Source organism: Amphiura filiformis, chromosome 7 (genome assembly GCF_039555335.1).
Source record: "Amphiura filiformis chromosome 7, Afil_fr2py, whole genome shotgun sequence".
Taxonomy (NCBI): Eukaryota; Metazoa; Echinodermata; class Ophiuroidea; order Amphilepidida; family Amphiuridae; genus Amphiura; species Amphiura filiformis.
Window position 1 is genome coordinate 48,841,773 of NC_092634.1, and position 27,999 is coordinate 48,869,771.

At 36.1% G+C, this 27,999-nt stretch overlaps 1 protein-coding gene across 1 annotated transcript; it reads right to left on the bottom strand.

Annotated features, from left to right (window-relative positions):
- On the bottom strand, positions 1-27,999 carry LOC140157265 (lysosomal amino acid transporter 1 homolog). The gene is made up of 9 exons (XM_072180394.1): positions 27,873-27,999; positions 18,797-18,975; positions 16,415-16,627; positions 11,981-12,110; positions 10,979-11,087; positions 7,714-7,973; positions 6,069-6,155; positions 4,860-5,030; positions 1-3,472 (listed from the first exon to the last, which is right to left on the bottom strand). Exons 3-9 carry the CDS (start codon positions 16,585-16,587, stop codon positions 3,341-3,343), a joined length of 1,062 nt encoding a protein of 353 aa, XP_072036495.1. The 5' UTR covers positions 16,588-16,627; positions 18,797-18,975; positions 27,873-27,999; the 3' UTR covers positions 1-3,340.

The window sequence follows — 27,999 nt, forward strand, 5'->3', positions numbered from 1 at the left end:
CTGTGAAGTATTTCTAAATTTTAAACCAGTGCATTATTTGAAATGATAAGAATATATACAGAACAATTTTAATATAAATAAAAACTTTCCTTTTTACAAAAGATCCTTTCTCTATTATTGCATGCCCTGTTTCAAAGTCAACAATACTTTTTTTTCAAAGAATTACAATGAACATATATTAAATTTGGAACCCATTCTTCAATGGTTGTCTTAAGGGTAGACAAGGTATTGTTGGTCAAAGCAGCCAAAAAATATAGATTTTCATTATGTAAATCGATATATTATTGAAAAACAACACTTTGATGTTTTGCAAAAGTTCATTCTACAAACCATATACTTTCAAACCTTGCTTGACTTATCGTTGTTAATGAGTTATGTTTGTTTATGTAAGTGTTGCAGGCGTTTCAGCCCTTCTGCAACATAACTCAAGAACCGCAGGACCTACAAAAGTATATCTGTGATATTTGAATTCCTCTACACACTCGCTATGAAATGAGCAATGCGATTTTTGCCAAAGCTGACTACCATTCGCAAAATGCTGTGAACTACCAAATCGCAACACTTTAAAATAGTGTCAAACCTTAAAAACATGCACAGTTGTAGCTATACATGTCCATCGCTAAAAAGAATGATATTTTTAATGTTACCACCAATCACTCAAAATTCAAAAACGTGTGTACAACACTAAAGTATTGAAAATATTCAATGGCAGAAATATGCTTTAGCACTAAATTATTTAAAATATATATGATAAAAATATATGTACTGTACTAATTTATCAAAAGTTAAACAGTTACAATCATTAGTTTCTTCTGTACATGTATTGGGCTAATGAAAGTCGATTCCTTGTTTCCCGTTACCCTACTCCACTCAAAACAATTTGCTGGCCAAATATTTCATTATTTTGAATAAAATGTTGATTTCTAAAACTTTAACATACAAATAAATAATTGTGGTTTTAAATAATCATAAATCTCTTTCTGTTGATTTTCAGGGATTTTCTTTGCAGAAGCATGGTATATGGTTAATAATGAATTTATATAATGAATACCTACTCAATTCTCTGTCCACATTTTTTGATCTGCTTTGATCTCATCTCATAAAAAATATTGTGAAACTTTGATAAATTGTACAATCACCTTCATATGGTTGTAAACTACATCTGTAAACTACATATTGTGATTTATCACATGTATACATGGGTAGTTATTGGTTTACACCTGTAACAGATGCAATAATGAAATGGTAATGTATAAAATAATGAATAATGAATAATGAAATAGTCACCTTCACAGTCATGAAAAATTATGTAACAAGAAACAAGGAATCGACTTTCATAAGCCTTATACCCTTATGTTACGGAAAACCATACAACCTCAAAAGTAGCAAGCTACAATTCTGAAAACATGTTCTTGAAACTTGACATCCATCACAAGAAATCAACTGCTCAGTGCCAGAAGTGGGTAAGCGCAATAGCTGCCTTGTATAGCAGCCATGTGCAGATGAGTACAATATACTATGTGTAAATTGCCAAATGTTCACAGGGCAGCCATTGTACTTACCCACTTCAGGCACTGAGCCGTTGAAATGATTTCATATGTCTGGTTTGACGTTCATGTAAGCATCACAAAATGTTTATATCCCTAACCCTAATTACTCAACTTCGAATTGATAATGCTTACATAAAGGTAGAACCGATATGTCTATAATATTTGTGATTAAAACTGGATTTGGTAATGAAGACATTTGAAAACAACTTAAAATACTGGTAGAAAAAGCATGTCCTTATAGTTGCTACTCATGCTATCTACCATATTTCGTCAAATAGTCGCCCCCCCCTCAAATAAACGTCCCCACCACTTTTTTCAACCAAGATGTTTCAAAAATGCCGATATTTCCATGCTATCTTGTGTAAGCTTACCAAATTGCCCACATGGTCGATAATAGCGTCAATAATCGAATCTGGATTGGAAACCCGGAAGTGAACCAGAAGTCAGTGTAGTTCTAGTTCGTCATTTTAGCGTGAGTTTTAAGTTTTCCTAATGATTTTAACAGGAATTATCGTTCTAAAATTGACCTTGAATAAACGCCCCCCTTGGGAAAATGTAACGCCCCGGGAGCGTTTATTTGACGAAATACGGTATGATATACTCCTTAGCTACCAGCAGCATGTACTTAGTCTATGGTTGGTAATAATATACAATAAGATACAGTAAAAGAAATTACACATCACTGTTAAAAAAGAAAGATAAAGACATATATTTACAACAAAAAACCCATATATTTATATATATATCAAATAGCTTTGAGCCTTGAAACCACTGCAGAATATAGGGAAGACTGGGTCCAATCAGTCTTGTTGGTAATCTGAATATCACAACAATGAATGCATGAAGCTGATTCACACACAATACACAGAAAATATTGCTGAAGTATTTTGTCTCTGTGGTCTACATTGGGGTATGCGCAACAATAACGGCAAATCACAAGTATGTGGTAACAAGTAATAAATTATGCAAGGGTGAAAATAAGATTTTTTCTACCAGTTTGGAAAAAAAGTAAGTGCTGTTTCACCTGAATTTAGTCAGGACCAGGACTTTTTGGTCCAAACAGAATTCACCTTTTCCAGTAACAGTCAGAATTAAAGCCAAAATGGTCTACTATCCTACTTTTAATAACAATACCTCAAATACTGACCTCACATTGCAGAGTTAACTGGCCAATAATTCATATGACTTCAATTGTAACGGAAAGAAAATCATTTGATGACTTTCAGTAGCAAATATATGGTTGGTGATAACAAGTGCATTTCTTCCTGTACAACCTGTTCAAATTGTTCTTCTGAGTAACAAATACCCAAACAAATACCCAAAGGTTGTGGCCCTAGGGGTGACTGAACTGAACAGCAAACAGCATAATAATATGCTGGTAAATCATATAAATTAAACCTCCACCACCACCAAAATTCCACATAAAATCACTTCAATTTGTATAAAGAAGAAATGCACCTTGTCATCTAAAAATAATACTTTTCACATCTGAATTAAAAAACATTTTACACAATCACTTTAACTGTGCTGCCATATTTACAAAGACAAAGTATATGCAAGTTTAAATAAAATTTCCAAAAATACCCCTCATCATCAACTCTCAACCACCCATGTATTCTCTGTCCGTACTGCCTTGAGTTAGATGTCATACTAGCCCAATATGATGGTGTTCACAGCTTTCACACAGTATAGTAGAAGTAATGAGGTAGTCTCAACACAAGATGTATAAAATTACACAATGTGTGAACACATCTTTAGAGTCTCTTCAATCAGTTTTTGCAATCTCGTTTCTAGCTATAGATGGCCGAGTTAATTGACTCGGAAGGCACACCTGAATTCAGCAATCTTCTAGCCTCTTCCTCATCTTCAGTTTCTTCTTTCACATATCTATTGCCATGATATAACGCAAATTGAACAAGAAGCTGTGAGACAACTAGTCAAGGACAAATTAACATAATTTTCATTAATTTGTAATGTTGTATCTAAATATTCAACTGTTATGTCCCACTTTGATGATAAACATCGTTCTTTTCAGATTCAACAGATACTAATGGTCTACATCCACTAGTCATAAGATTTGCTAATCTAAGGTGGGCTAGTCGGAAATGCTTGCTGGTACCCTAACCCTAAACCTGACACTAAACCGTACCCTAACTTTCGGACCAGCAAACTTGTTTAAGTTTCGGATTAGTGAACCATGTTTTCAGACTATACCAGACGCTGCATAGATGCGTAAGCGAAACATTTGCTTTCAGACTAGTAACCTTAGGACTTAGTACCTGCACACCCACTAAATATCCCTCTTTCAACTTCTTTTTCAAAAGAAACAAACTACCGCCCCTGGCCAGAAAATAATACAAAATGAAAATTAACCCTCATATGGAAACAGATTTGCTTTTTACAAAGTTTTGAAGATGGCAATATGAGAATAATAATGATGTTCAACAGCGTTGGTTTAGCTGCAGATATATGCAGCCATGCCACCTATGCAACAATTTGTTCCAGGGATATACAGCCTAGTATGGTCCTTGCATGAATAGAGATTTCGTATATCTGATGATAGATTACATGGTGCAGAACCATCATCAATTCATTGATAAATGCAAAACAATCTTAAATTAACCCAATGGCAGACAGGGAGCCAATGAAGCTTTAGCAAACAGTCTACCCTCATGGCCATATTTCTGACAGCAAACCCATTTGCTCTAAAAATTGAGGACCTTTCCCTACCCTTAGAATTAGATTATCACTCGATTTCAGATAAGTTTCTTATTAGTTTTTTATTTGAACAAATCAATTTTGAATCATGATTGGGCTATTCCATTTAAAATCCACACTATCCCTGTGGTAGATTTAGCTAAAGCCTTCCACAGAGGGAGTAGGAGTTTTGAATATATTAAACATTTGGGTAACTTCCATTTGAAATACTCACTCCAGTTGTGGAAAATATAGGTAAAACCATAATACAGGGGAGTATGGGTTTCAAAATGATTAACCCTGACCAATTACATTTGAAAAACATACTCTCTGTGTAAGATATTTCCAAAATCTTCCACAGGGGTAGTGTGGATTTCAACTGGAATAGCCCATTTTGTGTTAGTCTGAAGGTCTAAAAGTTGACTGGCCTGAAGATTTACATCTTCTTTTGTATTCAAAGACCGATATACATGTATACATTCTTTTAGTCCTATATAAATGCACCTTGATTTGTACAGGAAACATAATTATTTATTATTTTTATTTATTTATTTTTAAGCTTTAGCAGAAATATTTCAAAAATAATGACCATTCATTGCAAGAAAAGGATACACAGCAGTCAAAGGTAAGCGTTCCTATACTGCCAATGAGCCAAGGCATATGAGCCACAATGAAGACAGGTTGTAGGTCCTCCATCAGTATAGACATCCCATATAATGTGTTACCTAGCACCGTTAAGATGAACATCAACAATGATAGTCCTTCTACTGATTTACGCTGAAACTAAACATGCAAATGCATAGATAATTATTATACAAGCTTGTTAGAAAAGGAAGTAAATTAATTATTATGGCAAGATTTTGTAGGATTTCAATCATTTAAAAAAAAAAAAACTTTTGATTTTTAGTATTCTTTTTTAACACTTACATATGTACAAGACAGTGTCTTAAAAGACACTGCCTTGTAAGTGTTTTGTGTAAGCAAAAACAGATTACTGAGGGAGATGTTTCCATGGTTTATAATCCAAATGCCTTAGTTAGCCACATGTCCACCTGCCAGTTTGCTCCATGGACAGACAGTATAAATGTCTTTGAAATATATGCTTAATTAGAATAACAGTTATTGCAACAGTTTTACTGAGAAGGACCTCGACTATTGGGAAGAAGAGCTCAGTTTTGCCAAGTTTTGAGGCTGCCAGGCCGCTGCTCAGCAAAGCTGCTTGCCACCGAGCCTCACTACTTAGTTGTTAACCTCAGCTGAGAATCTTCTTGAAGGAGTAAACTCAAGAGTAGATAGTAGATAAATTCATAAATGAGGGCCATAGTAATGCATATGTACATCCATATCAAAAGGATGCACTTGTCAGCTGCTACACCTGTCTCTTTTTACATAACAGGTAGTAATGAATACCAGACTCATCTCAAGTGCAGGTCACTTCAAATCACCCCCATGTCATGATTTAGGAATACAGAGAACACTCCTAAACCAGCATGTGACTTGAGGACGATTTTAAGTGATATTTACTTGAGATAAGTTTGGTATTTTATTCCTAGCTATTATGTAAAAAGGGACACATGTAGCAGCCGACAAGTTCATCATATTGATATAGATGTACACATATTTGAACTTAATGATCCCCATTAGTCTACCAAAGTCTGATTAATGTTTTAATGTTCATTTACTTTCAACTTTATTTAAATATTTTCTCATCGATGGAGAAACATAACAGTGGATCTTAAATCATCGACAACTTCTTAAAAGAAAGTAAAACCTTTAATTCCTCAAAGTTAGCTATAAAACATTAAATACATTTATACTCACATTTCTGATAATTTGTGGAAGACGTGATCCTAAATAAAATAATCCTGAAAAACTGCCGATGCAATATCCTATAAGCTCAATCTCATCCTGGGGATAAACATAAATCACAACAGATTACATTTAAATGCTTTCATTAAGGCCTAAAAAAATTGTTTGATTGGCGTAACAAAAAAAAAAATTAGGGTCGGTCGGCAATTTTTTTTTACACACATTTTATGCTGTAAATTGCTTCTTTTTTTTCTTTTTTTAAATTTTAAGTTTTTTGGTTTTTTTTCAAATTTAATTTTTTGGCAAACAAATAAGAAAAAAAGTCTAGGGTCGGGCCTATTTTTAGGGTCAGTCGGGTTACGCCAATCAAACAATTTTTTTAGGCCTAATTATGTATCATATCCTCACAAGGTGTAAGTTCAAAAATTTATCACATCGTTATCACATAAGTAGCCAGTTGGTAAAGTTATGAGTACTGTACTCCTTATGCATCATAACTTACCATGCTATAATACTTGAGAATTGTGACATGTCGTCAGTGTTAAAGAAACACACCCCAGGTTTCTAACCTAATAGTAATGATAGTATATATTTCAGGGCTTCATGAAGACACTTTTTTAATGGATGTGTCTTTAGATGTATTAATGGCACTTCATAATGAATGCAATTCTAAATGCCTGGTGATTAAAACAATATCTCTTTTTACGAATACCCAGGCAATCAAAACAGGTGGTGGTCAGTACAATAATACCACATGGGTAAATAAAGCTGCCAAACCCAACAAGTGTAGGCCCCTACTCAACACAAAAAGTAAATAACCATGATTGTTTCAAATATCGCGGAATAAGATTTTTTTTCAAACTCCAGCCTGGACCTAGCTTATAAACTCATTCTGTAGCTCACATTTATGTGACATGTCATGTCAAAAACAGACACTTTTGAGCAGGTTATCAATTTTGAGGGTTTTACATATCTTAAATACAGGGATATTTGCTCCACAACACCGTTTTCCCGCAATGAAATCAGACATTCCTAAGGGAAGATATTGAGCTCGTAAGTTATGGTATCATAAAATTGGAAATTGAGATATTGGCCTTTAAAATATTATTGACAATGTTGAGAGTAGGAATTACTTTGAAAAATGTCTCAAAAAATACAATATGCCAGTTATATTCCGGTCTGAAACTATCAGACAATATTTTAAACATTAATAGCATCACAAATTCGCAACAAACCCAAATTGTGAAAAAATCACCCCAGCAGAAATTTTTTGGCTATTTCTCCATTAACGATCCTGCCCCCAGTGTATGCTTTCGATATGCCATGTCACATATAAGGCCAAAAAAAAAAGGTTTGTCTCAAAGCTCACGAGAAATTTAAAAACAAATGCGAAATGCAATTTTTTAAATTTTTTTTTTCCCGACTTTTTTTCATGGTATTTTGAGAAAAAATTCTGATTTTCGCCGATTTAAAAAAAAAAAAAACTATAAAAATTTTTTTTTTTGAAATAAAAAAAATGTCCGCATTTGTTTTTTGTCAAATCGTGGGATTTTACAAACGCGCGCGCAAGTTTTGAGATGAACCTTTTTTTTTTTGCCTAATGTTTGTGCTGCTCATACTTATAAGAATCTCATTTTCAATCTTAACAAAACCTCACCTGAAATAGACACTCCCCAGTATCACCAAAGTAAACTCTACAATCTTCATCACCTGCTGAAGGCCCCTGAGTTACTGATAATAAAGACCGTCCAACTGATCTACTACTATGCAACTCAGTTTTAGACGATCCAAATGATTGCACTGAATATAAACATGTGAATAGGTATAGTCCCCCAACACAGTATACTACATGGTTTGGTTCTTTTCTGGCAGGAATTGAATTATAATCTTTTGGTGTTGGTGCTGATCCATTTGAAACTGCAAAAAAAAAAGTCAAAAACAAGGAAACACAGAGGTTTGTTATTTACCTCTACCAAAGAGATATACTTAAGGGGTGGGGTATGAACGTTTGGACAGTATTTATGGTGGGGCATTAGAGCACATCAGACATATCGAATTGCATTCTGAATACGAAGAATGTCCTTCTGATATCAAATAATTTTGATTTTTTTTTTAAATTCGCAATGTAATACACATTTTAGGCAAATGATTAAAAATTGATATTTTTGATATTTAACAGTACTCGAAGTAAACTTTATACATCTGATGATTTATACTTAAAGTGTATGTAGGTGGGATGAAAATCCGACGATCAATTGAAAATTTTGACCTTTCGTATTGAAGATATGGATTTTTTACCCCCAAACACCAGAAAAAATTAGGTCTTTTGGGGAAAAAATCCATATCTTGAATATGAAAGGTCAAATTTTCAATTGATCGCTGGCTTTTCCTCCCAGCTACATACACTTTAAGAATATATCATTAGATTTATAAAATTTACCTCGAGGGCTGTTATATATCAAAAATGTGTAAAATATCAAATTTTAATAATTTGTCATAAAATTTGTATTATATCGTGATTTTCAAAAAATGAAAATTATTTGATATCAGAAAGACATTCTTCGTATTCAGGAGGCAATTCGATATGTCTGATGTGCTCAAACAGTACCCAAAATTGTAAGGTGTGTAAGGAAAAGCCATTATTTTGGTTTGTCCCTCATAGTGGGCAAAATGGTGTACCTCCAGCATTTTTTGGCAACAGCCCGAACTGAATGTAAATTTGCATCTTTAAGCTCGAGTGTTACAAATATTTGCGTACTCAGATCTTTGCGCATAGTTCTGGCACAATACGGTATATGCAAAGTGCAAACAACAACTCATTATGAATCTAAGTCTGCCAAGCACATAGTGAAATTATCTGTAAGTACACTATTTGCCCTCTATGAGAACACGCAAACATGGTGGAAGTGCTACTCTTTGCTGCTACCTCCTTGACCTCTACAATTTAGGACTGGCACATTTATATCACTTGTTAAAGGCCATAACTTGGGCAAACTAGTGATGGGTAGGTAGAGTTGACTGGGCAAACTTGTGATGATCCTCTTATATCAAATTTATATTCTGCCTTAATGGTTAAGGCACAGGTCTCTCAACCCTGAGGTCCTGGGGTTGATTCTTCGATAGGATCAATTTTCTTGTTTTCTCTTTTAAAAATATGCTACAACAGTGAAATTATTGAAATTGCATCATTTAAAGTTTAAAATTGTTGTTATCATGTTGATCTGTTATGTATAAGAAACTGTGCAGAGAATATTTTTAGTGATAATTTTGTTATAAAAACAGCAAAAAATCATGTGTTTTTTTTCTGCTTGTGTTGAAATAGTTTAATGAATGTGTATTACTTGTTGCACGAGAAATTAGACAAAATAATGCACTTGCACTAATGTTGATGTGTCTAATGCACGAGCCCCCGAAGCATGCATGCATTATTTTGTCTAATTTCTCTCCCAACAAATAATGTGTTCATCAGCGTATAAATATTACTTGGGAAAATATATGTTATGTGGCAAACAACTCATTCTGCTTGATTGCATAGCAAATGTTTTATATTTTGGTGGTATTATTTTTCAGATTTTCACAGTTCTCAACCGTTTCAGTGTGTATTCACTTCCAGCATTAATGAGCTACATATGTGACCATCCTCCACAACTGAGCCCGGATGTCGCCAGTGCCACTATTGAGATATGCTCCACTGAACTTAACAATAAACAATAGGAAACAAAGGATTTATTGAATGTTTTATTGATTTTTCACTACTTAAATGTCAAGTACTATAGACATGATATACATCATTTTAAAGCTAATTTCAAGCAGAATATTTTGGTTGAATATCTCAAAAATGATGATTGGCGACTTCAGGGCTCAGTTGTGCTGGATGGTCACATATTATTCCCTTTGCATCAGAAAAATTTTTGCCAGTTTTTAAGTTCTGAATTTAACTACAAAAAGTGTTTTACCGCTACTGAACAATTACTACAGCAACATTGCTGCTGTGTTTGTTCCAACGGCAAAATGCACACAAGACGTCAAGACTTTATATAATACTCTCCTTAATTTCAAACCACACTAACTTTCAGAGAAGAACAGCACTCTCTTGTCCGTGGTGAGGGAATACAGCTTGAATATGGAAGTAGGGGTCTGACCTAGACTAATTCCAATCAGCCGTCTACACTTCGCATGTACTGTGTATGCTTCGTAGTGACGACTGATTATCTTACAGGCCATATCATGACGGACTTCTGAAAACTATTCAATGCGACTTTGGTTGTGCGCCAGAAGCGCGACTGACTAGCGGCGCCCGTGTACCGCGTCGCTGTACTGCGCCCGCTGTGACAAGATCGCGCTCTGAACTTCTAAAAACAACAAACTCGGTCAAAAGGTCAATTTGGACACAACTAAGATGCTCTATGCCACAGGAATCCTGTTGCAAAATCCGTCACTTTTTTTCCATGTAGTTTTCTCAGTCGTCAATCCAGACGGTTGACGACTGAGGGCAGCAGTCTAGGTCTGACCCGGGGGATCTGATTGGGTCTGAATGGCAGATCCAATCATGTCCAGTAGCATTACATGTTAAAGCCGAGTTCAGCGCAGAGTGCTGCTCATGAAGGCCATGTGTATGTTGTTCATTAACAGGGGTGAGTGTGTCAACCTGTGCAAGAGAGTGCCAACGTTCTGTTCTGAAAGCTAGTGTAGTACCGTAAATGTTCGCCTAATGGCGCACCTGGGCTCCTTTACCTTGGAGTAAAATTTCATGTACAAATAGAGGCCCCTCCTCTAAAAATCCCAACAAGAATTAAGGGTATGTGCCCTTATTTGCTGATGGGAATTTTATGGGAGGGCACTTTTAGTTTATGTCTAAAATTCCAGTTATGTCAAGGGAGCCCATAGCGCCATTAGGCGAACATTTACGGTATATTACTTACCAACTGAATCCAGCCGTAATCTCCTCTTCCTCCTATTTGTGATAACATAATATAAATACTGCATTAAGATAAGGACATCCATGACTATATAATAATAAGCGGTGGCAATCTGAAAAAGAAACACCAGACATGATGTTATTATGACTACTAGTCAAAAGCCTTATCGTTTTGACATAAATCAGTGAATCCTTTTTGCAAAATGAGATCCACAAGAATAGAATTAGAGCTATAAGAATCTAAAATTTCAAGCTGATGAGTACATGTAAGCAAGAAGCCAATCAGATTGGAGAGATCTCCAAATAATGAGGGTTAGAGTCAATCAGTCAATATTGAGTAAGCAACCACCAGACTGGAGTTACATTCAAACAACCTGGATGAAAGGGTTTTTTTCAGTTTGGAAAGACAGGATTACAACTGTCTAGCTTCTAATGTACTAACCCATGTTCCAAGCTGATCACCAGGATTAGCTAAAATTAAAAACCTGTCTACTAACCATACCAAGTTCCAAGCTGATGAGTCAACAAACAGCTACTGTAATCTGATTGGAGCGATCTCCTAGTAACCATAAATAACTTGGTTTAGAACTGTCTACTAACCTTAAACCTGAGTTCCAAGCTGAAAAGAGAGCTAACAATATGATTGGAAATATCTCATAACTAGGATTAGGGCTGTCTAATAACCCAAGTTCCAAGCTGATGAGTGTGCAAACAGCAATTTGGATTGGAGAAATCTCCTCACCAGATTTAACTAGGTTCAGAACTGTCTTCTAACCAGAGTTCCAACCTGATGCGTGAGCAAACTGCCAATCAGACTGGAGAGATCTCCTAAAAAGTGTAAAGTGTTCTGAGGCTTGTGGATTAACATCACTTTTTTTAAACATGGATTAACTATGTTTAAAACTGTCTACTAACCCGAGTTCCAAGCTAATGAGTGAGCAAACAGCCAATCAAACTTGAGAGACCTAATAACATGGATTACCTAGGTTTAGAACTGTCTACTAACCTGAGTTCCAAGCTGATGAGTGAGTAAACAGCCAATCAAATTGGAGAGATCTCCAAGTAACCATGATATAAGAAAGAATGGAGAAACTGCATCATCCAGATTACCACTTCGAAAACTCAGGACAAATTGTCTGTAATGAACAAAAGTTCAAATTTAATTGGGTAAAAATGTTGAAGTTTAACCTTACCTTCTACTTCTACCAAAAACCAAGAAATCTATATTATTTTCCTTTATTCCTGCATTTTGTATAAAATAATGAATATAAATTTATTATGAATGATCACAATATAGATATTATCCTTTACAGCCATAATGTATGATTTCTGTCAGTGGCGATTGAACACGGGCCTCACAATTACTTTTTGTGTTTGAAAAATTTAAATGTTGTCAAGTTACTGAAAATGATGAAATTTATTAGTAATAACTGTCAGGAAGGTTTTCTGATCACTTTAAGCTGAAAAGAATTGGGTAAAGTGAAAGAAAACACACTGACTATCTTTGGAGTTTAACATGGAACTCTACATGTATGGGAGATTTATCCAGCAAACACAACACATTTTAGCTGATTATTATTATTATAGTTGGGACATGTGTAAATATTACAAATAAGCCACAAAAATTAGGTTTTGAAAAAAGATATCACAAGGTTTCCTACAAGTGATAGTGTCCAGGAACAATGGAAGGTCACAGGGGTCATGAAAACTATTTCTCTGAATCACCACCGATATTGTGTGAAGTCTTGATGTCCCAACCTCATTGCCCAAGCTCTTCTACAGTAGGCCTACTAAATAAAACAACTTCCAAATCTGTTGAGCAATTATCAGGTTAATTTCATGAACGTTTCATTTTAAATCAATATCCCTACATCTACATGATCATGATCATAATTTTTTTTTTCCCTCGAGTCAGCCATTCCTCGAGTCAGCCAAGGAAGAAACATTTTAATCCTTGCCAAGGATTTTAACTTCCTGTCTTAGTCACCACAGTTTTTCTAATTAATTTTCTAGTAAAAAAAAATTGGAACTTTTGGCCTATAGTTAAAACTACCATTACATTTCTATGGCACTGGCTTTGTGACCAGGGCTTTGTCACGGATAACAAAAATCTTGGCTCACTGACAGGTAAGAGTTATTCACCTCCTAAAAGTATTAACACTTCACTAATTGCAACATCCTTACACCATCATTAACATTCAAATATTTTGATCACCCTGTACATGTATGTACTGCTGGTAATCTTGACCAGATATAACCCTGCTATTGTATTTGTTTGAAGGTTGACTGATAACCCACTAATCTAAAGTTATGTTACACATAAGCTTCCCCTGACCTTGCAACAAATACTACTGTCAAAAAAAATAGTATCACCACACAATAGGGCAAACTGTGTTGGCTACCCGGGGTTGGCTATAAGCCGAACCCGGGGCGTGAGGGGGTGATAGGCCGTAGCTAGTACCAGGGGGAAAATAGTGATCCTACATGTATATCCCTGAAAATACATAGTTTGAATGACACCAGTTCCTAACATTTAATAAACAAAACCCGGGGGAGGGGGGGGGGGTACTCAAGTTTGCTTTTGGTAGTGATGACGTCAAATTCTCAGCGGATTTGAAAGTGGACCCATAAATATACAATTTTTCGAAATTTTGACCCATTGATATACCAAAAGTCAGGCCGCGACAAATTTTATTTTTTAGCTTGCCCGATCGGGCAGGCAATATCAAAAATTGGTTGCCGAAATTGCCCGAAATTAACCCATATTCCGGCAACAATTGTTGACAAAGTCACATACCGTACTCATCATGCAGTGCAGTGCATAGTACCGTAAGTGTGCGAATTTGGCAGTTTCATTCTTACGGAAATCAATACTTTTCTCAGTTAAGTTGATAAATAAATGAGTATTCATGAAATGCATAAAAAATGAACATTTCATTCAATTATTTCACTCTTTGTTTCTTACATGTGGAAAATAATGTGTATTTTATGTGAAATTTTGTCAGTAAAGTCACGGCGATTTACGTATTTCGCCAACCACTAGTACATCTCAATCTCAATTATATGCAAATACATGGCCAGCTGACGTCATTGACGTCATGATATTTGCACGAAACAGGTTCTATAATTGGCCAAACTTCCAATACGTCACGTAACGGCATGATGTTCATTAGCATATGGTCATTTTCACAGTAAAGGGTGTAACATTTGATTTTTAGGGTCAAAATTTCAAACCACTTAAATATGTTTCTGTTTACTGATATCATGCATAGAAGCAACTTAAATTCCAGTAAAATAATGTTTCAAGGCTTAAACCTTTTGATTTCTAATAAAAAAATTGACATTTCCATAACATTTTGGTTAAAATCCAAGAAAAATGTATTTTACATAACCTCAGAAAATTATGACATGAAAGCTGGAATACATGTGAAATCCCATTCCAAAGTAAGTCAACAGATATAAGTTAAATTTTATACCATGTTTTGCTATGTTTGTAATTGCAGTTTTGAAAATTTTTAACATCAAGTGTCATTTACAATGGAAATTTCCAAACCTTAAACATATTTTTTAAGTTTTATTGGGTTCCTAAAATAATTTGAATGTCTAACTTCATGTACAAATACTACTTGATGAAAGGAACCTCCCAGCCAAGTTTCACAGAAATTGGAGTTATTTTTAGAATTGGCAATTCAAGCGATTTGTGTTTCGGAGGCTTCAGTTAACAACACAGGTGATCATTAAGTAAAATATTTGGCTAACTACTACAAGTTGACATAAAAAAATAGGTAAAAAATATCACAATTACCAATTTTCATGCTTTGCTTCTAAGTATTGAATTTCACTTGTGACAAAAATTAAATTATCACAGCAAGTCATTTTTTTTTGTTTGGAGGCTTCATGTTAACAATTGTTAAACATTGCAGAAGTAGTTTTTTTGAAAACAACAGTGTTGGGATCATCTAAGCTGTTATTTTCTTGTGTGTATTGAATCAATGATTCTATGCGGCAGATATTGGAGATTTATCACATGTTAATTTTTTCACCCATTTGTTAAGTATGGTGTTTTTTGCATGTGAAGCCTCCGAAACAGGCCTTTTTGGGTATCAGCATATTTTTCAGCCATTAACCATAATGTCAAAATATTTTTTAATTTATGACATTCTGCACATATCAAGTAATAATTACAATGCAGATATCAGTATGAAACACACCAATTTAGATATGCATAGATGATAATTAATCTTCTTGTTGTTTCGGAGGCTTCACTTGTTTCGGAGGCTTCAATTGTTAACGGAAAGTTTGTACTGGGTCCCATTTTCAAACAGTGATATATATCTCCACGATTTAAAAACATGTGACTTGAGGATCTACTTTGCTACATTTTGATAAATAGATTGGATGAGCTCTTTTATTTATATTTGCACAAGCTTGCTGAACAGTTTGTTTGGAGGCTTCAAAAAGTTAACGGAAAAACGGCTCTTTGAAGTCAAGATTTTATAAAAAATTTTAAAAGCTTGCAAATCGACTAATTTTTGTTACCCATTTCAAGTTAAGATAACAACTGTTATGAATCAAGAAGAAGTGAAGAAATAACCAAGAATTATGAACCAAAGCTACACCCACAAAGTTTGTTAACAATTGTTAACGGAAAATGAAACCTCCGAAACAACAAATATCGAAGTCTGGTTCTCAAAAATACAGGGCTGTTCACAATTAAATCTAATGTGGCAGTGTTTACTGAACATATGACTGTACTTTCAGGATAAGAAAAATTATCCATGAACTAACTGAAGAAAACACAGAGTTTTACAAAAAATGTTACTGTTTTTTATAGTTTTTCAAAATGGCAATATTAAGTACATTTAAGCCTGCTAAAACTAAGCGCAGTAACTCCCAAAGCTGATTATGCTACCCAAGGTAGCTGCTAACTAGATGACTTATGTGGCCAAAAATCATGGAATTCTGTGGCTTTATTAGAATACTACGGATCAAAATGTTAAAAATCCAAAGTTACACCCTTTACCGTGAAAATGACCATATATACATGTATATGTCTGCAAGTCTGGTGTGGGATACGAGTGCCTAGCGAAATTTGAGTTCCATTTCAAGAAGTTTTCTACTTTGTTTTGGCGTTTTTTACTTCTGTGAACACGCCAAGTTGGACAGAAATACTCCATTTTAAATCATCAAGCTTTAATTGGTTTAACTTTAGACTTGCCCGATCGGGCACAGCTCTTCAGAGTTTTAATTGCCCGACAAAAATGTGATTGCCCGGGCTATCGGACAGGCGATTTGTCGCAGCCTGCCAAAAGTCAAAATTTTCGGCCGAATTTAACCAAAATTGTCAAAGGGGTCATTGATATACCATATTTGCGGCACGTCCCGTATGGTCATTTGTACTGAGTACCCCGGAAACAAAATGTTATGTTGTTCAACTTACGGTATGAATACAAACATCCAACAGAGAATTGAGAGCAGACCCAGCATAAATCCTGCATACTGTACATTATCTGTCACACACTCATGGAAGATATCCCATGCCCAGTCTACATGGTCCATGGAGCAGTTGCCCGACTCAGAATGGTGGCCTGGATGATGAAAATGACTAGCCATGATGAAATAAAGGGCGCTTTAGACAGTCAATTGCTTACACCTGAAATAAAACAAGACAAGTGTTTGCATTAAAATCTAGCATATGGTGTAGATTGGTGGCCTTCATGGTTAACAGGTGCCTATGCCAATAAAAAAAACCTTTAGAAGGGTTAAGCATGTGTCAAGGGGTTATCTTTGAAATGTTGGAAACTGTGATGATTCAGTTTTTTGGGGGAGGGGGGGTGGGGAGATTGACTTTATGAGGTATACAAACCAAAGCAATAACGTGTTGTCATGAATGTTAAGTTTGTTAGGATTCATGGTTTATCTTGTTTAGGGTTTCTGTACACTTTTTAAAAACTGCAACAAGGTGTTTAATTTTTCATTTACACATAAAAGTATATAGGACACCTAACACCAAAGTAAACACAAAGTAAACACAGAGTAAACACATGAGAGTATTTAGATTCTAAACATTCAACATGTTTACTTTCATATTGTTTGGAAAGTAAATGCACAATGTGTTTACTTTGTAAACATTTGGTCGGTTTAATTTCTAAACAATTTTGAAAGTAAACATGTTGAATGTTTAGAATCTAAATACTCTCATACCGTAAAACCTTGTCTACAAGCATATGCCTCTAAACGAGGTTGTTTTTGACGAAAGAGACGAGAGGCAGACACTCTCTACAAAAACATTATTTTGGAGTTTCAACAACTATATTACTGATATAGGCGCCTGTAAAACACGTATTATAAGACCGATCTATTGTAATGTGTTTGTGGAGGTTATCTGCCTTTCATCTCTGCCTCGTCAAAAAAAAACCTCGTTTAGAGGCACATATGCTTGTAGACGGAATTACACGGTATATCATGTATGTGTACTCCTTTTGCTTATGTGTTTACTTTGGTGTTTATGTGTTTATGTGTCCTATACCTTTACTGTGTAAATGAACAATTAAACACCTTGCCGTGTTTAAAAAGTGTTAGAGAAACCATAAACAATTGGATTTACAGCGTATGTTTTAACCGAAATGTTGGGTATTTAGGTTTGTGTTACATAAACACTGCTTGAAGTGGAAGTAAATAAGTTAAGGTATAGGCCTATACTGTAAGAACACTTTTTAGTTTACAAAGTAATTGAACACAGAAATTGTACTTCGTATGATTTTATTTGGTGGAATAATATAACGTTCATATGTATGCCTACATATAACAATATTAGTTACTTGCAAAAATAAGTCTGTGTTGAAAGGTTACATGAAATCTGGTTATAAGTTAAAAGTTCAACGGTGACGGGCGCCTATGTTGAAAATAAGTGCTCTGCATTAACTTGAGTCAAACACACTCATAGAGTTTGCATGCTTTGACTAAAAACAAAATCCACAGATTTGTAACTTTGAACAATGATTGCAATTGGTTGAAAACAGAGCATACAAGTAGCTTTAGATCAAACGAGATACAGTATTTCCTAAAAAGCAAAATACTAACCCAGTATTTTAAAATTAATGACAGTATTTAAATATACTATAACATACATTTTGTAATCACTCGCACAAAGAAGAAGAACTCCATACATAAATACCACGGATAAATACATGCAGTTATCATTTAGCAAAATGGATATTTAGCCACAATTCATGTACATGCATGTATCAAATATTCCGGGGGGGGGGGCACTCCAACTTTGGAGGTGATGTGTATGTACATGTAGGGCTGTTAAGACCCCCTTTTTCAGCATCGCTGTCACCCAAAGACCCCATATTTTTTTACAAACACATGCTCTGTCACCCAAAGACCCCATATTTTTCCATTTGATCTGTCACCCAAAGACCCTTACAAGTTCAATTTGTACAGCAACTTCCATTTATCACTGATTTTGTTACTTATTTTGAAAAAACAAAGAAATTTGAAGCCATTTATAACTAGAAATTCGATTTTCGAGGTCTCTGTGGCACTGTTTCGGCTGTCACCCAAAGATTCTATTGAAAAAAAGGGTCATGTTCTCACCCAATGACCCCATATTTTTGACATTTTGCTCTCACCGAATGCCAAAAATCATGCTCTCACCAATGAACCATACTTTTTACATTTTGCTCTCACCGAAAGCCCCTTAGTACGAAAGTGCCAGCCCTACACCTATATCCATTTCATATTGAAGTGCCCCCAGGTAAATATTGTACATAGTATGTACGGTACACCTTTGTAAAATATTAATAAAGAATCTTACCAGAGATTAACGCTCCACCATGTGCTACACCCCTCCTGAATGAACCAGCGGCTAGCAACCAGCATACAACAACCAGTACAGTGAATGTTAATCTTACTATTGGTACACTCTAATCAATGCCAAGGACCTGTTGTAGTGGTTCCAAGGGTCAAAATAGATACAATCACTGTGTCACCAACCTGCAAAATGGAAAACAATGGATACCAGTATAATCTCAATCAGCTGAATTTCATAATATCAGTAGTTTTGCAACATTGAACTTGGTTTAACCAATTCATTCCATTGTACTTACTACTTTATAGGATATGATAAACATGTTGTGATTGCAAAATGGGTATAAGGGAGGTGTGTCACTCATCTGATAAGCTGACAAACTTTTTTTTTTATTTGTTTGTGTGATTTGTTCAGGTTTTGACAACCCTGGACAACCCAAGAAAGCCTCTATTGAAGCTTATTTCCATTGGGCCATTTGAGCACCAGGACAGGTTGGGAACAGTCAGGGTTTTTAAAAGTTCCGGTTAACACCCTACTCTTTTTTAAACTGGCTGTGAGATACATACAGGTATTGCTTTCTGTACATGGGACCGACGGCTTAACATCCCTTCCAAAGGACAGAGTACTTTCATGATGATTCATTTCCCAATTCTAAATGAACCATGGCAGGGGTTATTTTAGGCGGAAAAACTGCACATTAATTGGTATAAAGTGCAGTGGGCTTTGGAGGGGGGGTCGAAATTTCTGATCAAAAGTTGTAGTATTTATGTGCGAGCTGCTTACCGCGAAGCGTTAAATGGGTGGGGCCCAGGGCCCGCCTTAGTGCCCCTGGTGGGGTCCAGGGGCAAAGCCCTGATGGAGTTTCAGGGTAGCACAGGCTCTGTGCTATACTCTGATACCTTACAGTATGATGGTCCAAGATATTCCCCTAATAGCTATTGCGATTTGTGAACGGGCTAGTTCTAGTGGCATATTACAAGCTAAAAAATAAGTGTTTCAGAGTACAAATTTCACAATGAAAGTATAGTATAGATTTGTTTGAAGCTGCACTAACATTTTTACAACAGTTATCTTCCCTCTTTTTCTTTCCTTTCTCTTCTTCCTTCCCATTTCCTTTTTCCTTCTTCTCCCTTTTTAATTTCCCTTTCTCTTCTTCCCTCCCTTTTTTGTCTTCTCCCTTCCCCTTTTTTTCTTTCCTCTTTTTCTCTCCTTCCCCCTTTTTCTCCTTTCCTATGTTTTGCTCTTCTTCCCAGTTTTTTTTTGTGTACTGGTTACACCACTGAGCCGGGGTCGAGGAAGTAGTCCCCCTCAGAACAATTTTAATGAATGCAGAGTTAATAAAAACCATTCGTGGACATGTTTTCACTTTTATTGTTTTTAGCTATTGCTTTTTAAGTGAAAAGGAGGACAATTTATCAAAATTGGTGCTTAAAATACAAATGTGCCCCACCATGACACATGTTCCCCATGGCCCCTATGTATCAACTATCATGTGCAATGCACCCACTGGTAAAACATGTATCAATCAATAAAATCAATCAATCAATAAATAAATATGTATTTTTTTAATTTGAAGTCTGGCTGAACCAAAAGTAAGGGACCGTTCACAAACACTTGTAAGGGGGGGGGGGGGGGGTTGAGGCAAAAAGGGGGGAGGGGCGGAAAAGGTTGACCCTCCTAAGGGGGGGGCCTGAAAAAATGACCATAAATTTTCCTGGAAAAATTAAGTTTATAATAATATGCTTTTCTATGGGGTTGACCCATAATTTTCATGTCAAAAAGGGGGCCCTGAAATTTTTGAGGTCTGTTTGTGAGCGGTCCCTAAGACCAATACAAGCCAAATTGATTCCATCCACTTCACTTGACTTGATGAGAGTGCCCTCTTGTGTAATACTTCTTCCTAGAATTGTGACTGTATCGACTAATCCAACATTCATGACTTCATGTGCATTGTGCATTCATCCAATTTTCAGCTTATTGGTCTTATCATGGAATTTCCATGGTCTTAAAATTTGAACAATTGCTTTTGCATCAGCAGCACTCATCTACCCTATGATGCGTTCACACTGTATTTGAGCTTCTTTTTAAATTGGTCTCCTTCTTTTGAGTGTTTTCTGTTGTCAGCCACTAATCCCAAATTCAACCAGGGTATTAAAATAATAAAGATGTTTCCCATTCAAGACATTATATAGAAGAATGGATTTTGTATAATTTTATAAACCAGCTTACCTGGCAAGAGCACTATTGAGCAGCCTGGTTGAGCAGTCACTAATTGCACATTATTTACATGCATTAAATGCTGGCACATTCCCTTGCTTTTTTTTTTGTGTGTGTTTATTTTTTTGTAACACTTTGGGTTGGTAAACTGTTCATTCTTTCTTTAAAAATATATTCAGTTTCTTCTTGTAGCGAGCAATCGTTCCCCATTGTGTTTATTTGTTCTTGTGCAGGATGCATATCCCTATTACCTACTTTACTTGCATTATATTACCTTATTTTAGATGTATCATAAAGACCACTTGACATCATTGTTTATCATTCATAACCTCATTAATTATACGTGAAACCTGTGATCCAATCAAAAAAAATTGATTGCCCGACCACGCACTAATTGCGAGGTCATTAATAACTCACAATGACTCCTGACGTGCTACAATGACTTCTGCCCGCGCGTGCGTGTATAAAGCTAAGCGTTATTGCAACGCACGCGCCTACGCGATGCCGCCGCGTTTCTGTGATTGGTAGCTTTTGTTGTCGGCGCGAATGTTAAATTCGCCTGGTCGATTTTTTGTAGGGTAGGTTACAATAATAATTAAACTGGTTATATTTTAACAACGTTTTAAGGCATAAAATAACATAAAATGCTATTTTGATTTGTTCAAATTATTAAATACGACGGTAATGAATGACAATAATAACTTTGCACCATCTATTTTGAGTTCATTGTGTGAAATTAGCCGGGTTTTGTTTTGGGCCTCGGTATTTTTCCTCGGGAGCTACGTACGCTCCCTCGGAAAAAATACCTCAGCCCAAAACAAAACCCTCCGATTTCACACAATGACCTCAAAATAGATGGTGCGCAGTTATTATTATCTAAACAAAGGCGAGGGACTCGTCTAACGATATGCTCGAACGAACCACTACACTATTCAATGCACTAGGGACCACAATAGCCTCATCCCAATGGCATAGTTCAATAAGGCCCTTCGCATTTGATTATTAGTTTCCTGTTTACCGCCCGCGTCCAAAATTGAAAATCTCAAAATAATTAATTATTTTATTTTTATTTCTAATTTTCTCCTTTAAAATAACTTTCAACTACTTCTACTTGCCATTTCCTGACTTTAATAATATCAACAATAATGATGAATGAACAAAGAGTACAACTCCACCTTCACTTATTTATAAAATCAAATATTGTTGTGAAATAATTAAATGCCCGCTCTAGTCAAAACGAGTCAATAGTTGCTTGTAATAGTTCAAATTAAATTAAAAAATAAAAGATAATTAATAATTAAAAGTCATCTCGTCCCTTTTTCAAAATAAAACAGGAAACTAATAATCAAGTGCGAAGGGCCTAACCTCAATAGTGCAAAATTTGACCTCAAGTTGCAGACTATGAGTTTTTGTACTCAAATTTTCAAAGGTCATTCAATGAATGTGCAAATGTATTGGGGTTAAATAACCGTGCCATGATAGATGAGCATGTTGTGGATCCTAGTGATGTATTCATCATCAGTTGACTTTTCACCATGTCAAATTCTAGACAATATTGTGAACCACATTTAAATTTAAATTAGATAGCTATATGTAAATTCAATATAACGCCTATTTGTCTAACCGTTTAAACGGCCCAAAATCCGGTCGGTTAACCGTGTAAAGGTACATGTAAAAAAATGTTTTAAGTTTTCAGGGACTGAGCTTTGAGGCATGTGAGTGCTACCGCATTATGAGAAGTGCGATTAATCATACATGGCGCTCACGGCTGTTTGATGTATATAGAATTGGCTTCATTATTAACTAAATGCAAACTATAGATGGCGCTACTTATCCTAAATGATATTTCTTTATTTGCAAGGGGTAGGTGATTAATACTGCCATTAAAACAGCTGGAATAGGTGAAACAAGCAACAATGAAATTTTATAAACATATTTTATCAAACAATAAAAGGAGTTGTTTGTATTAAAAGCTTGAAAGATCAATTTCCAGTAACTAAATAGCGCCACCATTTTTGTCATTCATAGATACATTTTGTATCCGAAAAAGCTATAAAGATGTTATAAAAGTGAATAATTTTGCAAAAGAGGGAAAATTAAAGTTGAGAATGACTCAAAAGCATCTGTATACATTAGCATGATATCACATTAGCTGTTCAGGCCTAAAATTTGGTTGTACATGATGTTTTGTTTGAAAAACTAATAAATGATCCCATCAAACAACCGTGCGCTGTATCTGGCTTCGTTGTATGTAATTCCATGATGCTACACAAATTTTCTACATTAAAATGTGCACACACGTGCAGCGTGTATCTCTCTCTATGTACTGTACACTTTTGAGGTACGTGAGAAAGGTCAAATGGTGTTGTCGTCACCGTGTCGTCAAGACTATTGATCAGCCAATCAGCGTGATTGTTTATTGGCATTGCTTTTGCGTTTACGCTCGTGTACGTGATACGCACAGGCACGACCACGGAAGTTTAAAGAAAACAACTTTAGGTGTGTGCGAATTCTCATAACTGGTGCAGATATCATGTTTTGGAATGTAAACAACTTTGACAGCTTGTCCACCTTATATCTTACTTTGGTGATATGCTTCGCAAGTCCTACTGGTACTGACGTATGACTTGCCCACACTGGGTATATTTATGGCAAGCCACATCATTCATAAATGCGAGTTTTGCCCGCTATACTGGTCGAGGAGCCCGCTATACTGGTCGAGGAGCCCGCTATACTGGTCGAGGAGCACGCTATACTGGTCGAGCAACACGCTATACTGGTCGAGCAGCACGCTATACTGGTCGAGTTTCACCACGCCGAACGGCAAGTTTTCACTACGCCGAACGACGAGTTTTCACCACGCCGAACGGCGAGTTTTTCTTACGTCAATCTAAAATATTCACGTAGTATAATAATAATAGGCCTACACGTAGTATAATAATGTTTATAACAATTTTTCAATATGAAGGCAATATCGTGTTTTACAATCCACTGTTTTTGGCTCCAAAGTTGGACTCACTAGCTTAGGGGAAGGTGGGGCATAACGGAACACTTAACTTTGAGGATGCTCTGTGACGTCACCATAAGTAATATGACTGTAAAAATTATATGTTCAGTTGAAGTTTGTATTTACCTTTAATATACCATTAACCAATATAACTTGAATCTTTTCAACAAAAAAAATCCGTTTTGCCCCACTATCGGGGCAAAAGCGGAACCACTATGGGGCAAAAGCGGAACCCTGGGTGCAAACTTATATCAGTTGTTCCATCGGTAGGCCCTAGGCCTAGTTATATGTAGGCCTATATTCAGTTACAATATTAAGTGGGCCTACCATCTCTGTAGAGTGAGTGGTTAACTTCTTATAGGCCTAGTAGGCCTATAATATGTATGACCAATATTTGATTAGAAAGAAATGTTAAGTAGGCCTACCACCTCTGCCATAATTAATTCTATCTGTAGGTCTAGTTATATGTCTATGTTTCAGCGAAGTGTTTACCATGCTCAAGTAGGCCCCTAGATAACGCCTGCATTTCCTTGAGTGAAGACGCGTTATGTCCAATTGGGGCACAGCGGAACCCATCTGTGGGACAAAGCGCCCGGGGCAAAAGCGGAACCCTGTTCCGTTATGCCCCACACCTAGGGGTCCGTTTTGCCCCATACCCGATTTTGTAGAAATAGTGTGCATGCACAATACATCTTAGCATATAGGCCATGCAGTACATACAGCTCAAAGCTAGTACCTTCATGTTTACAATATACACAATTATTTGGGAATCCGATATTAATGAAGTAAAATTTCAGCACATTAAACATCTACATATCTTACACCAGACGGGTAGTAATTTTTTGACTCGATCTAGCTCAAATGTCAGTGGATTGTTTCAGATAAAATTTTTGTTGTAAATCCTCGTAGCCATACTGGTATTCCTCAATATAATTTGCATAGACGGCAGTATTGCCAAGGCCTATTTTTCCGTGTGGTTCCGTTTTGCCCCGAGGGTCCGTTATGCCCCACCTTCCCCTACTGAAAATTGGTCGCTCTATGAAAAATAGAATAGGCCCTACAAGTAGCCTACAACCAAACATTTTTTTGTGGTCTTTGAATGCGGCTTTCCTTGTAATGCTGCAGTACTATCCGGGAAAAGACTAAAACCATGGGTGCACATCCCGTATACATGTGAGTACCGAAGTGTTTAAAGGGCAAAATAGTGCGCACAAAAAATGAACACATTTCAGAGAATACCGGTTGACACTTAACCCGATCTTCAATAAATAACATTAATAAATAACCTGACTGATTGAATTTGCAACTAACATTGAATTAGGGGTTCATTCATAGGATTTCGAGCATGATCGCTTAAACACTCGTATAAATCAACGATCATGCCCGAAATCCTATGAGGCCATGCGTTTTGAGTTGGGCCAGTAAATAGGTGGAGATGTTACATGCGCGCGGCATTTTAGGGTTCATCTTTTTAATTTTCTCCATTAATATGCAGCCTATGCAGTTAAATTTGGTGTCAAATTAAAGCTTGTGATGAGACCAATACAGTAAACCTTAAAAAAGTTGTAAAAAGTTATTAACATTTGAATAATTTGCATCTAATTAGCATAATGTGCGGGGTGGAGGAGGATCAGGAGGAGGAGGAGGATCAGGAGGAGCAAATTTAATAAATGTGACCCCTAGGGGTCATATGATGCAAGAGGTGCATTTCTTTTTCACATTTTTACAATTCACTTTAAACTGCATACTATAACACCATACAATCATATTCCAGGTAATTTAATTTGCTTTGAGAAGCAATTTTGCATATTTTATTTTCCGTTCGGTTACACATTGAAGTCAATGGGAAAATATGACTTGGAAGAGGCTGGCGCAAAATCATTTTAATTTTATTGAACCCTATGATGTTATATATGTATTTAAAGCTCTGACTGAGAGGAATTCAAATATGGAACTTTTAATTATGTGGGGTGAAGCTAACTTTTTTTTTTAATTTGTCAAATTTTACATTTTTTCCCTAAAATATTTGGTATTTCATAAATCCTTAGTGTTACACCCTGTGTCATTTTAAAGGGCATTTGTGGATTCATTGGTTCATTTGCAGCCAGAAAATGTATACTTTTATATATGTTGGGTATAATATGTGAAACATATTCATATCTAAACGAAAAACATGCAATTTTCATCGCGAGTAAACATGTAACGCATTACCGGCCCAACTCAAAACGCATGGCCATGAATGAACCCCGTTCATACAACATTCTGAACATTGTTCAAGTAGCAATACAAATAATACATGCGTGTGTAGGCCTACGCAAAACTAGCAAATCGTGGATCGCGTTAATTGGGTTAAAATTCTGCGTGGCGCAGCTTGTTTAAATGCCCTGTGTAGGCTTAACGGCTTAAGTCCAATCAGAAACGAGAGCAAGAGAACCCCGCTTTTAAAACTTCCGGGCACATTGATTCGTTTTATAAGAGATATACCGAAAAAACTATATAAAAGATCCACCCCCGAAAAAAGTTTACCAAAATTGTTTTTAAACATTATTATAATCCTACATAGTATAAGTATGCTAGGTGAATTCAAATTTGCCATCAAACTGCATCATTTTACATATCAAATTAAAGCCCTTGAGTTATTCAGAAAGCCAAAACTGAAAACATTTTTGTCATAGCACTTTCCGTAACAAAGTTACATCTTGTCAAAGATTGACTTTCATCAAAAAGATTCTGCTAGCAAAATTCCCCAAAACGGCATGTAGGGGTGTTTCTAGATCTTAGTCTCATGGCGATAGCAGCTTTTTTAATGGAACTGCTATCAAAATCCCTCTAAAATTCCATGTGCGACTTGATTATCACCATAAAAAATCATATATTTGGGTCAGGTGAAGTATAGAAAACATATTTATGTAGGTTTCCTTCACCAGCCTATTCTCAAAAAAAATTCAAATTTCTATGTAAATATGCATTGTGTTTGGGCTCCGGTCTCGGCGAATTTTGCTGACTAGTAAATGTGTTAACTAAGGTTTGCCTGGGATACCTACATAGTAGTATTTTTTCGTGAACTATAAGTATTTTAGATCGACGTCAGAAAAACTCGCCATTCGGCGTTGTGAAACTCGCCATTCAGGCGTGGTGAAAACTTCGCCGTTCGGCGTTAATGAAACTCGCCGTTCGGTGTGGTGAAACTTCGACCAGTATAGCGTGCTGCTCGACCAGTAGATAGCGGGCGCGGGCTCCTCGACCAGTATAGCGGGCTCTTCGACCAGTATAGCGGGCAAAACTCGCATTTATGAATGATGTGGCTTGCCATATATATTATCATGATTGTATTGTGTCGGTCGAACATCCGGGCTATCTCTAGTCTCGGGCCCAAACTGCATGTGGCCCACGGTTTGTTATGAACAACAGAAACCGACTGTGAAGGAGGCTACATAGCGATGTTGTTGGAGTGACGTTCAATTTCGGAAAAAACGACACTCGACCATGCCCATGGAATTTAATTTTAAGTTTGTCAGTATATAAACGGTAAATCAAGTAAGTTTCTTCCACTCTGGAGACTTAGAAACGGTTGTTTGATTCTACTGACTATTTGCGATCGAAATTTACATAACACCAATGACAGAAATCATCAACAAAAATCGAATCAGGGACTTGTTTTCACTCGACCGTGAGTCGCATCATCAACAGTCCGAGAGTGACGTAGCACGGACCGACAGAATATACACTACTAGCACATTCAGACGTCATTGGTACATGAGATCAGGTATAATTCAGACATTGACATTCATGAATTTAAGCTTTTTGTTTTCTAGAATTTATAAGTAAGAAAACAAGTATAAACACGTATTGATCTACCTGCTAATATGCTCCCATGTTGCTGCTTGCTTGAAATACTGTCACTGGTTGCAGGTAAAAACATAAGCTTATTCATGTACATTTACTTCGAAATTTGTAGCAGCTTAGCAAAACACAAACACTCCAC